We start from the raw sequence: 15,427 nt of genomic DNA, 5'->3' as shown, positions 1-15,427 counted from the left end.
TGATTGAAATCTATTCACTTGTTAAGGAGGAGTTGCGGAAGGAGGAATGCTTACCCCTTATAATGTGAAAGGGCAAACACCTTGTTTTTAGTATGGGAAACCCCAGGAATCGTTCTGATCAAAAAGTAAAATAGGAGATGAACAAGAACTTTGAATAATAAAGATTAAATGATAAATTCATTCTTTGGTTTAGAAGAAATTGGTCAGAAGGGACGAACGAAATAAAAATAATTACGAGTGGTAAATTTCAATTTTCAATACCAACTTTGTATTCTGTGCAAGTGTCACGAAACCATTCATGCTTGCTCGATAACACAATAAATGTGTAGTGCATTTTCCTTTGAACAATAAATGCAAATTAAAATAATTCCACCTGCATTTAAGATTTATAAGATTTATACAGTGCAGTGTACTACTTGTGAACAAAATATATCAAAATTATAAAAAAAATATCATCGGTACTAGCTAAAAATAAAGACTATTATTTATGTTAAGGATATTTTGATTTAACAGATTCAGGCGTATTAATTTTTGACCTTTCAACTGAACCAAATCACTACTCTACCTTAAAATTCATGACCTATATTGTTTTACAGTGTAATTTCACCCTCCTTCTTTCTATTTTCTATTCATAAAACATGAAGCAATACATTAGCGAGGTGAATGAAAAAGAATTCTGAAAAAAGAATTATCCCTTTGGTATCTTTAGCCTCTCTTTAGTTATACACTGTTCACCTTTGGGACTATATTCATAGAGAACAATTATCATCGGGCGATAACTGTGTCTGCTGTTTTGTGGTGTTTTTTTAATATTAATTCAATTGTGCCATTAAAATTTCAGTTTTTCATTAAAAGATGTAAGTGCAGGCGAAATATTGACAGGCACAATTTAAAGATGATAGATAGATATATCTTGGTTAAAAATGTATTAATAACTTGAAATAAAAAAAAAAGTTAAAATATATGTTGCAAATGTAGTGATTTGTTGAAAGATGTGTTATAGATCATCTCCCTTCGGCGTTCGTCTATTATACCCACCGAAAAGGTTTGCGTCTCTAATTGTTAAATTTATCCTTATAAAGTTATCATTAACATTTCTTTATTCAAATATGTGTGGGATTTAAAGTATTAACGTATTAAAATTATTGAACTGTCGGTTTTAAACTGGTTTATTGTAATTTGATATGTGTTACATTTTGTAACTGTATTATATTTTGTTTTATCTCAATTTTCAGAAAATTCATGTTTAGTTGACCGTCAAATGTAGGGCAATTAAATTTTACCAGACGATCATACAATTGTAAGTTTTTAACATATACCATAAATAATTTAAGATAACACTTGTTTCTAACCAGACACTCTGATGATAATTGTGGGCAAATTTGTTCTGAATTTGCCTTATTGTTTCAGAGATAAGTTTTGAAAATGTGTATGCATTTCTTATATATATGTATGTTCCGGATCATATGAGTATATGGACTATGCGCGTATGATCATCACCATATGGTCCGTATGGTCGGACCATATTAGTATATACTCGTTTGGTTATTACCAATTAACGGGCTAGGCCACACAAGAATTTATAGGTATTTTTCGAATAAATTCTTACTTCCTTTGTAGGTACAAACTCCTCATTCTCCGTACCCAAAACGGCACAAATTACTAACTGAAATCCTTATCTTTGACAAATTGTCTGAATCTTTAAGAATATGTTATCTCGTTTTCGATAGAGTCAATTTAAAGTCGATCTTTATCCTGTAGACTGACTTGTAGGTCCAGTGAAAAACCAGGGGTTTGGTGTATTGGTCTTGTTTTCCCCCGGTTTTGATATAAGTATTTTTTAAGAAACAAACATTTCTTCTAATTTCTGCTTATTTTCATTTAATTGATGTGTTCCTAATCTATTTATACAATCCTGCAATAACAGTAGTGTAAACATGCTGCCTTTCTATTCTTATTTTCCACATAATAATAAAGGGACAATACGTATAATCTTCTGTTATTGTCGCATCATGTAAATAGGAGCAAGAACACATTAGATTACTTATACAATTTGAAACATTTAAGAAATGTTAATTTAATAAAATAAAAAAAAAAATTATAAAATAAAATTGAAAAAACGAGTGCTCAATGCTTTAAGTGACTTTTTTTGTTTCACAGTTCTTTTAGATGTTTCTGGAAGTTTTTTTCAAAGTCGATATATTGTGTTTCGCAGGACTAAAGTCGATATATTATGTTTCGCAGGACTAAAGTCGATATATTATGTTTCGCAGGACTAAAGTCGATATATTGTGTTTCGCAGGACTAAAGTCCATATATTATGTTTCGCAGGACTAAAGTCCATATATTATGTTTCGCAGGACTAAAGTCGATATATTGTGTTTCGCAGGACTAAAGTCGATATATTATGTTTCGCAGGACTTAAGTCGATATATTGTGTTTCGCAGGACTAAAGTCGATATATTATGTTTCGCAGGACTAAAGTCGATATATTTTGTTTCGCAGGACTAAAGTCGATATATTGTGTTTCGCAGGACTAAAGTCGATATATTATGTTTCGCAGGACTAAAGTCGATATATTATGTTTCGCAGGACTAAAGTCGATATATTGTGTTTCGCAGGACTAAAGTCGATATATTATGTTTCGCAGGACTAAAGTCGATATATTGTGTTCTGCAGGACTAAAGTCGATATATTGTGTTTCGCAGGACTAAAGTCGATATATTATGTTTCGCAGGACTAATCGAGAATGACCATGTAAACATGTTTTAATATAAATTTTTAAAAAATCACTTTATTTCATTAATTATGTAACATAAGATAAAATAAGTCCAAATTTCCTTTTTAGAAAATCTTAATTTATGACACCTTAAAGTCCATATAAAATTTACAGGAAAAGTAACTTTTCAAATTTAATCACTCGAACCATACGCGAATGATCTGACCATATGAGTAAATATGCATATGTTCCAAATACTCATATGATCCGGAACATATACACTGACACCTTAAGTTCTCCAATGCTGTATAAGTGGAAGGGTTTTTACTCAGTTTTCTCTAAAAAAACATTTATTTAGACTAATCCTCATATACAAAATACATACAGATACGCAATACCTGAGTCTTAAATCTATTAACTCTAATTATTTAGGTCTGTATGTATATATGCTACACACAAGCCTGTTAAACCTGAGAGAAGATATACATGAATATAATTTGTGTGTTATCATGTCAACTACACAACACACTTAACCAGCCAAAGAAATGACTGGAACTAGGACAGGTGAGAAAATTATAAATTTATAATAGTTTGTACTTTCGTATATAAGTAAGTAAATTGTGTTCTATAGTGACAAGTCTATTACAGCATAAATATATATTTGTTTACAAAATATATCTCGCCAAAAAAATATACCCGGCCCATTGGACCTTGTGTCACTTTTTACTTTCAGTTTATTTAAATATTTTCATATCACGTGTTAATGTCAGTTTGAATTCAAGAGAAAGTCAATTATAATTGAAAATGAGCTTGCAAACATTCAGATCTGGTTCTACGTTTTAAGTATTTGAAAATATAAAAAAAAAAAAAACACAACTTCTGCTTTCTACGGTAAAATGGCGCAACAAAATATTTAGCTGCTTTTTCCTGGTTCATTTTATATGGCTATCTAGATGAATATAGTCATGCAACACTAAAATATCTCTAAATATATTTGTTAGTCTGATATCATTATATACAATTGAAAAAAAATAGTTCGGTTTCAAAATTCTGTGAGGTACAAAATCGACAAAGTCTATCTCGTCTAGTTCCCCAATTTATCTACCGGTCTATTTTGATCGGAAGTATCCTCCACCTTGATATTTCACGAAGGTATGCAACAATTAAGATCAATTAATAGATGAAATCTGACATTATACGAGTTTTTAAAAAGATTTAAGGTAATGCAAAAAGTTAAAAAGTAACTTTTCAATTTTGGAATATGACTAGTATAGAAAAGTATAAAGGAAGAAGTACGTGAACAGATGTAGTATTTTGTCTAGATAAAAGAACTTAGATAATAGGTGTTATAATGAACACCGGTATGGGATATCCAATTTGCAGGTTTAATCTATCATATATCATTGATAAGCTAATTTTTGTCGTATATATATTTCAGCAGGACCAGTGTATACTAACTATAGGCTGTCCCTGATTTAAGGTGCCAAAAAGAAATCACGCCGAGCTCACCTGTTCATAAATGCTAAATTATGCCGAGATGCAATAAGTGTTTTTAATTAGAAACAGTTAAAACTTTCCGACATTCGCATATTATTTATTATAACACCGAAGGAATATTTTGCGACCTCTAGACTACTGCTCTTCTAGAAAAAAGGAAGGAACTGTTTTGCTTTTAAGCTTGTGGTAATTTGCTGCAAAGCTTAATAATGGCAAACTGCAATACCAAACAACGATTAAGTATAAAAATAGTATTTGACAAACAGATAAATGATTAAAATCGTGTATAAAACGGCACAATCAATCCCAATCGGAAGTCTTATATACATTTCTTGCCTGTAATTTCCGACTTCGTCGGTGTGGAACTTGACTGAACAAAATGGCGTCAATGTGAATTATAAACATGGGATTTTGAAAAATCATAGCAAATTCGTTTTTATCACCATTTTCATAAAACCAACACTATGTGATAGAAAAAACACTAAGCTTTTAAATTGTATGTCAATGTCACATCTATTTCAAGTAGTTATTTAACCCTTACCAGAATACGGCGTGTTCCCTTGATTTTAATATTTAATTTCCATGATAAGTTATAAAAATGTTAAAATAAAAAAAAATCAATCAGTTTCATTGTTCCAGTCCTGAAGTGGTAATATCAGAAAATGAACATACTCATCTATACCTGTTAATAAACTCAGTTTTTTGTTTTTGTTTTAAACATCTGTTTGTTAAGTTATATTATCTGTCCCTTTATCAGCATGGGATAACAGATTTACATCTCTACTTAGCAATTTTATAATTGAGAGAAGATATGGAATTTTCACTCTGAAGGGTTTAGATGTAAGACTGTTCACCAACTGTTTGTACAACGTTCGTAATCCATGTTAAGCATCATTTTCGTTATTCAATCGGCGTCTAACGTAATGGATGGACGAACAAAAATAAAAATAATTACCAGTGGTAAATTTCAATTATCAATACCAACTTCGTATTCTGGGCAAGTGTCATGCAACCATTCATGCTTGCTCGATAACACAATAAATGTGTAGTGCATTTTCCTTTGATTAATAAATGCAAATTAAAAAATTCCACCTGCATTTAAGATTTATAAGATTTTTACAGTGCAGTGTACTACTTTTGAACAAAATATATCAAAATTATAAAAAAATTCATTGGTACTAACTCAAAATAAGGACAATTGTTTATATTTTAATTCAATTTAACAGCTTCAGGCGTATTAATTTTTGACCTTTCAACTGAACCAAATCACTACTCTACCTTAACATTCATGATCTATATTGTTTTACAGTGTAATTTCACCCTCCTTCTTGCTATTTTCTATTCATAAAACATGAAGCAATACATTAGCGAGGTTAATGAAAAAGAATTTTGAAAAAAGAATTATCCCTTTGGTATCTTTAGCCTCTCTTTAACAAGTTATACACTGTTCACATTTGGGACTATATTCATAGAGAACAATTATCATCGGGCGATAACTGTGTCTGCTGTTTTGTGGTGTTTTTTTAATATTAATTCAATTGTGCCATTACAATATCTTTCTTTATTTCCCATTTTTAAAGGAAATTTCAGTTTTGCATTAAAAGTTGTGAGTGCAGGCGAAATATTGACAGGCAAAATTAAAGATGATAGAAAGATAAATCTTGGTTAAAAATGTATTAATAACTTGAAATAAAAAAAAGTTAAAATATATGTTGAAAATGTAGTAACTTGTAGTAAAGACTGTTCGCCAACTGTTTGTACAACGTTTGTAATCCATGTTAAGCATCATTTTCGTTATTCAGTCGTCTTCTAACGTAATCAACCGAACTGACTTTGTATCCACCCCGCATTCCCATACAGATTTATAAAGGCGGCGAATATGTGTACACCTAAGAATCATCGAATTACTCAATTCTGTATATTGTCGATTGTCTGATGCTATATATTGTATATGCATAGTCAGGAATAGTAGTAACAGATGCATTATAAAGTTTTTCATACGATTGAATTCCAAATTCTTTAACATATGGATTTTTCGAGATGATTTTTTCTCGAACACTTTCTACATCCTTTATAGTATCTCTTTTGCCTTTTGCATAGTTATTAACACTAAGGGTTGTAAAAAGTTCTTAACAATATTTTCTTTGAACTAATTGAAATAAGACAGAAACGACTTTCTTCTAACGAACAAATTAAACGCACGTTTTCATCCTGACCATTCAAATCAGTTTAACTTTTCATGATATAGGTCATCAAAATTGTTTCATTTTTATAATTTATTATGTTTTGCATGCTCTCAATATTTATGACTGTTTGTTTGCGTAACATCCAGTGATAAATAGCTCATGCGTATTCGTGACGAATCCGACAAAATAACGATAAATATAATAGATATATTGTGCAAGTAAGTGTAAGTGAGTCAATCGTGATGAACAGCAATCAATTTGAACTGCTACTTGAAAAGGGCAGGTTTGATAGTGATAGTGAAATTTTACCTTGCAGCAGGCCTCCTACAAACATCCCCAGAGAGTTATAGATACAAAAATATTAGCTTTGCTTTTAAATGTAAGTTTTCATTTAGGTTTAAAATTCATCGTGTTGATGTTTTTCCAAATGTACATTCATATTATTTGTCATTTTTTCATGTGCATTTAATTGTTATTATATTTATTATTAGTCGTTCCATATCATTCACAGATTTCAAAACGGCTTTGGAAAATGGAGATACTATTCTGGTTGCGGAGGGATATGTTAGAGAATTTGGAAGAAGGGGTTATCTTAAGATGGGACCTTTTATACCCGAAGTTGTATTAGATTACCCACATCTTGTTCAGAATATGTACGAGGAATTTGCACATGCCGGATCTGATGTTGTTGAAGCCTTAACGGTATGTAAGGATGTTTCGGTATACTAGTAACTAGCGACAGAAGCCGCTCATGAAACCATGCATGTGATGAATGAAATTATTGTGATTTATTATTTGCTAATTTGCAAATGATAAAAATGATTACTACTTAGATGTATAGTAAACCAAAAAGGCGAGAGGTTTCGTTAAGTGGAATTACTTTCTGTTTTATGTAGACTTAACCTTTCTTTCCTTGATTATGACTTACTACTGGAAAGTTGTTAGTGGATCAGCAGTTGTTTACAGGAGAATCAGTGAGAGGGAATAATCCGTTGCAATAACATTGATACCGTTAATGTTAATATGTACTCATTAAGAGGGTCAGTGAAAGAGAAAAGTTGTTTAATCGTCTATAAAATAAGTTAAAGCGGACTATAAGTGTTTTACTCGTCTGGAGGATCATTCAGATTGCATCACGAGTTACTAGCTCGTCTTTTGGATGATTGAGAGTGGAACATGAATTCTTATTATCCCTTCATATGTGATAATTTTATTCTATTGGGTAACACATCATCACCATTGAGACGATGACTTCATCATCTAAACTATGGTAGATAGTTGTCTCATTTGCAAACATACAACATCTCCTTATTTTTATATTGTTAGTTTTTGATTGATGGTACTGTTCCACTAAGAACTACATTTTTTAGATGATCAGTAACATTAGATTGTGATCACAAGATGACCAAATTGCATACGTTTACAATTTAGTCTCATGTTTGTTATGATTTTGAACATGATTTGCCCAAATTGTTAAATGTCCTATCTTCCAACTTTTTTTTCATTGTTTCATATTCATAATTATACCCCACGGAATCAGTTCGTCAGTCCTGTTCTTGTCATCGCAACTCCTCAGAATCAACACAACAGAATTTCATGAAACCTTGTAGATAGTTAGGGCATACTATGTAGATTTGCATATCGACAGGACATTATGTTTCAAATTGAGAGCTATGCCCTCTGAACTTTAATTTTTTGCATAAATATACAACTGCAACAGTTTGTCATCGTAACTTCTCTAAAACCACACAACAGAATTTCCTGAAATTTTGTAGATATGTAGATGTGCATATCCACAGAAAATTGTTGTCAGCTAATTTTTGTAGGAGTTATGAGTCTTTGAACTTAGGAATCTAGTGAGATTTTGTTCGCCCAGTGACAATGTAGGGCGTGTGGTATGTGAGCGTGCTCACAAAGGTTCTTTAATTATTAATGAAATTTAATGTTTATTTAACAGTACTATGGCCATAGAGAGAAATTAAGACTCATCGGAAGAGAAGACGAATTGGAAAAGTTAAATCGAAGTGCTTTAAAGATGGCCCGAAAAGTTGCAGACGATCATAACAAATGGATGGCGGCTGGTATTTGTAATTCAGCTGTTTATGAACCAGACGATGAAAAAGCCCGTAGTGAAACAAAGCAGATCTTTCAGGCAAGTTCCATCAATTAAGTCCAGTTCTAATTAGCAATAAAATTTCTTAAAGGTATCATCGGGAAGTAGATCCTTGTACAAAAGTAATAAACTATCCAACGATTTATCTAGACAGTTTACATCCAATTTAGCAGGTATAAAAGAGTATTTATGGTTGGATTTTACAGGAACAGATAGAATGGGCCGTGGAAGAAAATGCTGACTATATAATCGGCGAAACGTTCAATGACTATGGAGAAGCTGCCTTAGCTCTTCAATCAATACAGGAATTTGGTAAAGGTATGTAGCTGAAATTATCAGTTCAGATGTTAGGATCAACAAATACAAAAAAAAAACTTTTCTTTTAATTGGTGTTATTGTGTGGTTTTTCTTTTTTCCCATTTGTTACTCCACTAATCTTTAAACTAATGGATGATACACAGCTAAAAAAAAAGAACTAATTTGACCGTATCATGTGTTTGTTTGCCAGTTACAACAAAACAATTCGATCGCAGGTCATTATCGTTGTTTCTTAATGAGAAGTCCTTTTAGAAATTAACTGTTTATGATAGATTTATTCAGGTGGTGAATGTTTGCAACACTCGCTGGCAAGAGCGAGAATAAGATCTTCACATATCGGCGTCTTGAGAAACCATAATTCCTATTTACTCCGTTTCACACCTTTTCATGTGACATGGTTTTTGGTGGGGTTAGTGTTGCCTTTCTAGTTTTAATGTAGTGTTTTGTTGATTATTTTTTCGGTTTTTTTCCACGGTTCTGTCTGTCTCTCTTTGACTGAAGAGTTATGATTTATCCTTTGGTATGTTTCCTGATAAAAATCAATATCAAAGCGTGTTGTTGTTATTTATGTAATCTTATTTATGAAGACTTCGAATCTGAAAAGGAAATAAATGTATAAACAAAAGGCAATGTTTTTATTAGAAAATGCTATTTTGTATGACTAATTTTTGATACTGTAAAGTGATATTGTGAAAACATGCCTCTGAATTGATAAACTCACCAGTCTAATAGATATAAGAAGATGTGGTATGAGTGCCAATGAGACAACTCTCCATCCAAGTCAAAATTTATAAAAGTAAACCATTATAGGTTAAAGTACGGTCTTCAACACGGAGCCTTGGCTCACACCGAACAGCAAGCTATAAAGGGCCCCAAAATTACTAGTGTTAATCCATTCAAACGGGAAAACCAACGGTCTAATCTATATAAAAAACGAGAAACGGGAAACACTTATGAACCGCATCAACAAACGACAACTACTGAACATCAGATTCCTGACTTAGGACAGGTGCGAAATAATCGTGACCTTTTGTCGTTAAATTTTGCTTTCAACTGACCCTCATTGTCAATTTATTGATGTAAGTCGAAATATGAGGTAGACTTAACTGTATATGCAGTATCTTTAATTTAGATTTCGATGGGAAAGATTCGTTAAACATAGACAGCAAGTTGACCGTATGGATTATTTAGTGAGAGACATCATCTACTTAGCGGAACGTGAAGCTAAGGATAATGCTAACTTCTTTTCATTCTTCCTGAAAAGCTCCTGTATGAATTCTTCCTTGTATGAATAAAGGAACAAGTCCGCAAGATAAGGGACACAGTTGTTTCCAATAAGAATGGCGATTGAAAACATGAAGTCGATGATATCTACATTCAAAGTCTATTATTGATGTAAAATCCATATTGTTGTAAAACAAACACAATGATACTTAAAAAGAGCACAGACAATCTGATTTAATGATATTAAAGAAATAAAATCAAAATTACTTAGCTTAAAAAAAAACGAAACGTTACTATCGTTTTAGTGGAAAAAAAAGTCATACACCCTCCATTCAAAGTTGAAAGTCGTGGCTACAGTTCGTACATGGCAATTAAGATCTGTAAAAGAATGATGCGACATGTACAGTAATTTGAATACAAGTGAGTATGCTTTTGCTCTAGGTCTACCCGCCGTAATAACACTGACAGCTTACTTCCCTGACGTTACAACAGACAATGTCCCATTACCAGAAGCTTGCAGACGTTTAGAAGAACATGGTGCTGCAGTTGTAGGTTTGAACTGCGGTAGAGGTCCTAGGACAATGATTCCGTTAATTAAAGAAATAAAGAAAGTGTGTAAAGTGAGTAAACTAGTAAAAATATATGAAGTATAAATAAAAGCAAACCGCTCTTTAAAATTTCTAAATGATGCATCCATATAACAAGTGTTTAGTTTATAGGCAAGATCATTATAGGTCGAAATCAAGATTACTGTAGACAAAGTAATATAAAAATGTATATACAAATGATTAAAAATCTCAATTCCGTTTGTCGGTCTTTTAGATATCATCAGTAATCCGTTTGGATTGAATCCCTTTCATACCTTTCAAGAGCGTGGACTTCCTATCATGATTTTCTTGAAAGAGGGTTGCTGCTTACAAGGAAGATTTTAAATCAAAGTTTCGAAGAGGTGAAGTTGAAATCATTCGTTCGAAAATTTTACGGAAGCCATCACGAGTTGGTTGACCGTTATGAATAAAGGCAACAGTAGTATACCGGTGTTCAAAAGTCATAAATCGATTGAGAGAAAACAAATCCGGGTTACAACCTAAAACCGAGGGAAACACATCAACTATAAGAGGAAAACAAAGGAACAACAGGAACACTGAAGTGCAACAAAAACAAACGCCAACATACATAGAAACGAACTATATGATAACAACTGCTATATTCCTGACTTTGTACAGGACATTTTACGAAAAAAATGGTGGGTTGAACCTAGTTTTATGGCTAGCCAAACCTCCCGCTTATATGGCAATGTTAAAAAATATCGCTGAAATGACTACGTGACAGAAATACAGCACAAACACACGCAAGAACACTTCTATGAAATATGTGTATCATATATGACCATGGATATGTTTAAATTTTCGTAACCACAATTCATCCTCTTTTCCTCGAATATGACCTACCGAATAAGACTTATTATCGGGTTTGTACTTACATGAGCAACACGACAGATGCACATGTGAAGCTTACTCTTCCGAAGCACCTCATTTATTTGTTGGGGTTCGTCTTGCTCAGTCTTTAGTTTTCTATGTTTTGTTTTTATATTGTTGTTTGTTTTTCGTTTTTGCCAAGTCATTGTCAGTTCTTTTTCGACTAATGAGTTTGATAATCCTTTGGTATCTTTTGCCTCTCTTTTTCAATGCCAACTCGCACTAAACCAAATAATATCTTCATCAACTCGTACTTCATCAATGAAGAAACATTAAAACCAGGTTTTATCCACCATTTTTTACATAAGGAAATGCCTGTACCAAGTCAGCAATATTACAGTTTTTTCCATTCGTGTGATGTGTTTTAGCTTTCGATTTTGCCATTTGTTAAGGGACTTTCCGTTTTGAATTTTCCTTGGAGTTCGGTATTTTTGTTATTATACTTTTTATAGTCGAATTGCATAGTAAAGTAGAGTTAATGTTATTGTTTTTAAACCATTGTGGTGAAGTCAGCCTATTCATTTACCGTGGATTCTTTTTCTAGAATCAACGCTTCCTAAATCTGCCGCTGAAATTGACTCACCAAATTATATTCAATTGTTTCCTTTGTGTGCCTAATTTCATTAAGTTTGAATTGGCTAATTTACTGATTTCTGTTCACTAATGGAATTAATTTAAAAACTTACCTTTAATTTTTGTAATTTTTATATGCCTTCACTAGGAATCGAACCCTTCCTTGAAATCTGTTATGTGTGACTGACATCAACACATCGACGAAACCTCTCGGCTACCAATGGGTTACACTATACATGTCTATTTTATATATTTAAATGAACATCTGATATACATCAGTTCATCGGACACACAGGGCTTGTACCTTTATATAGACACAATAGGGAGTCGTATAGTATGAGTTGGTAGCCGCGAGGTTAGCATGGTTAAAATCAATGAGTTAAAGATAGGAATTTGTCGGTTTAGGTTCGAATCCCTGTATTCTCTCTGTTGTTCCAATTCTTATCCTGGTTTTATTCTAATTTTGCATTTTATAGTGGATATTTTTGTAATAATAGCGAGTTTTACCGGTTTTTTTTTAATTATTATTGGTTATTTCACATGTTTGAAACAAAAATGATTACATTCTATTTGTCAAATTTTGTTTTATAAATATAGTATGATTTCATCTGTTTTACTACATAATTTTACAAAGGTTTGTTCGCAAATTCCTATGCGAGAAAATCGTGATTTGCCTAGAGTGCTAGAAAAATTTCGATAACATACTTATTATATATATATACTTTTTTATATAGATTAGACCGTTGGTTTTCCCGTTTGAATGGTTTTACACTAGTAATTTTTTGGGGTTCTTTATAACTTACTGTTCGGTGTGAGCCAAGGCTCCGTGTTGAAGACCGTACTGTGACCTATAATGGTTTACTTTTATAAATTTTTACTTGGATGGAGAGTTGTCTCATTGGCACTCATACCACATCTTCTTATATCTATTTATATATGCTTTTTGGTCGGGTTGTTGTCTCTTTAACACGTTCCCCATTTCCATTTTCGATTTTATTAGAAATAATTTCGAATATGTCTTATTTTGTATAAACAGATAATATTCATATGCCTGGTAATATAAATATCTTTAAAGGTAGAAGTGTTATATTGGTATTTTGTTAACCAATTAATTGTGATCTGAGATTTATCAATGCATCGTTGGACACGATAACATGGTTATTTAAGCTCACTTACAATACCTTCTAATTAATAAAAAGGCTTTAATTTTGAAAAGAAATTAACACAATAGTTTAAGTTATAGATACAATGGATAAGCGTAGATTCATGAAAAACAAACCATTCGCCCTCCGGGCTCATGGTTTCTTTTTCAAGAATCCACGCTTATCCATTGTATCTATATAACATAACATGTGCCCCATATTATTCTAAAACTAAGTTGTCAGATCCGTGAGACATAGTAGAAGCAATATCCTTTGGCTGTTTCAATGGTTTGAAACTTTTATATTTGAATAATTCTTTTAAAATTTATACACCTACAAATACTTGAATTGGATTGGTTCATTAGAATGTGTTCCCTTGCATTACACTTCAATAGACCATGTTGCCGAAACTACTTTTGTAATCAATGTCAACACTATCTCGATTTTATGTGATCTATTCAAGCGCGAAACATATGTAGGGAAACTTGGGGTTCTGGGTAAGTTGAAATGAAAAAAAAAACTTTCCACAGAAACTGGAAAACTGGAAAGACCTTATTTAAATAATGGAAATTGTGGAATGAAAATAATAAGGACTAAACACGTTTTTTCTAGAGATATTTGATGTTCAAACAGGGCCGCTGACTCAGAAATAAAAGTCCTTTTTATTAAATTTTTGAGTTAATCTCCTCAATTTACACATCAGTAGCCTAAACAAAAAAGTGTTTAACCTTATAATGAATTTGTTTTCAAAACAGTTGTAACGAGCGTATTCGATGAGGATTATCCAGAAAGCCCTTGTCGTTCGCACTGAAACTGATCAGTATGAAGCATTGGTACATGTATGGTCAAATTTATAAATTTACTATTTACAAAACTTGGAATTGTTAGAATTGTTCTACCCAAGAAATAAATTACCATGTCTGTATTTGGCAAAACCTTTTCGAAATGTGGGTCCTTAATTCTCTTCAACTTCGTATTTTTTTTTATATTTTTACAATAATAAGCTGAAAGTGTTTGCGTTGATTAAATTCCATTATCTTCCGTTGCAACAAAAATTTGGTTTGCAGTGATGAGAAAACAAAATTTTAACATTTTTTCCACAGGGCCCTATTGCTGCTTTACCTGTTCCCTTCAGAACGACCGATGAATGTAAAACATTTCAATCTCTTAAAGACCCAGAAACTGGTATGTATTGTTAATTTGATTTCAAGTTTAGTAAATGCATTGCACAATTCGTATTTTCATTATGTTGTTCCTGAGGTAAAATATACATACACGAATATATGATAATGGAGAAAAGAGAGACAATAACTCAACATTAGATTTATCAGCTCACTCTCACATTCGCTGATTTTGATTTTCCAATTTTTTTGTGCAGTATAATTCAATGTTTCCTTAAAATCTACAATTTTGTTTATAAATTCAGAACTCGATCAAATAGTTTAAAGGAATTACTAAAAACAATCATTGTAGCGCAAAGATTTTACTTTACTATTGAGGCTAACATTTTGTACTTCGCCGCTCAAGGTTTATTATTATTGTAAAAAGTGTAATATATTTCAGGGAAACCTGTTTACCCTAACGATTTAGAGTGCGTGCGTTGCAGTAACAGCGATATTAGATATTTTGCCGAAGAGGCCAAAGAAATAGGTATCAAGTATGTAGGTCTCTGTTGCGGTAATTGTGGACAGTATTTTAGGGAACTTGCTGAGGCCTTTGGGAGACGTCCACTAGCATCAAAATATTCTACTGATATGAAGAAAAATCAGTTTTTAGGAGCAACAAAAGGAAATGTTAACACTGCAAGAGCAGATTTGATTCGGGATTTTGTCTATGGAAATTATAGACATGAAAACTGCTGACAGCTGATAGATCATTTCTAGCATCAAAATTAAACCAATCCTACAAGTCTTAATTTATTCTAACATCTTAAACAGACACCATCATCATGGTTTGATTATCCTTTATTAGATATATATGTCTGTCATAGAAAACAAAGATGTGTTGCATTTGTTATATCAACATATCCGCTCTGACAAAAAGTATCTTCTAACCCGTCACAGCTTCAGAAAGAATCCCTCGGATTTTTAAATAAAAAGATTTCGTGTTGCTCAATTCTAATATTCATGTGAAGAGTTTGATGGGTTGTTTGTCTTTGAAACATTTTTTGTGTCATG

The 15,427-nt window shown here is 32.2% G+C and overlaps 1 protein-coding gene across 1 annotated transcript; it reads left to right on the top strand.

The window, feature by feature from the left end:
• The first annotated feature begins 3,188 nt into the window (after positions 1 to 3,188).
• On the top strand, positions 3,189 to 15,165 carry LOC127737402 (betaine--homocysteine S-methyltransferase 1-like). The gene is made up of 7 exons (XM_052248055.1): positions 3,189 to 3,283; positions 6,914 to 7,104; positions 8,360 to 8,554; positions 8,722 to 8,833; positions 10,499 to 10,677; positions 14,354 to 14,435; positions 14,814 to 15,165. The coding sequence occupies exons 1-7, from the start codon at positions 3,265 to 3,267 to the stop codon at positions 15,110 to 15,112; spliced, it is 1,077 nt and encodes a 358-aa protein (XP_052104015.1). The 5' UTR covers positions 3,189 to 3,264; the 3' UTR covers positions 15,113 to 15,165.
• The last annotated feature ends 262 nt before the right edge of the window (positions 15,166 to 15,427 follow it).

This window comes from Mytilus californianus, unplaced genomic scaffold, assembly GCF_021869535.1.
Source record: "Mytilus californianus isolate M0D057914Y unplaced genomic scaffold, xbMytCali1.0.p SCAF_4, whole genome shotgun sequence".
In the NCBI taxonomy this organism is placed as follows: domain Eukaryota; kingdom Metazoa; phylum Mollusca; class Bivalvia; order Mytilida; family Mytilidae; genus Mytilus; species Mytilus californianus.
Note: the sequence above shows the minus strand (reverse complement) of the source record. Positions and strands in the feature narration are given on the sequence as shown.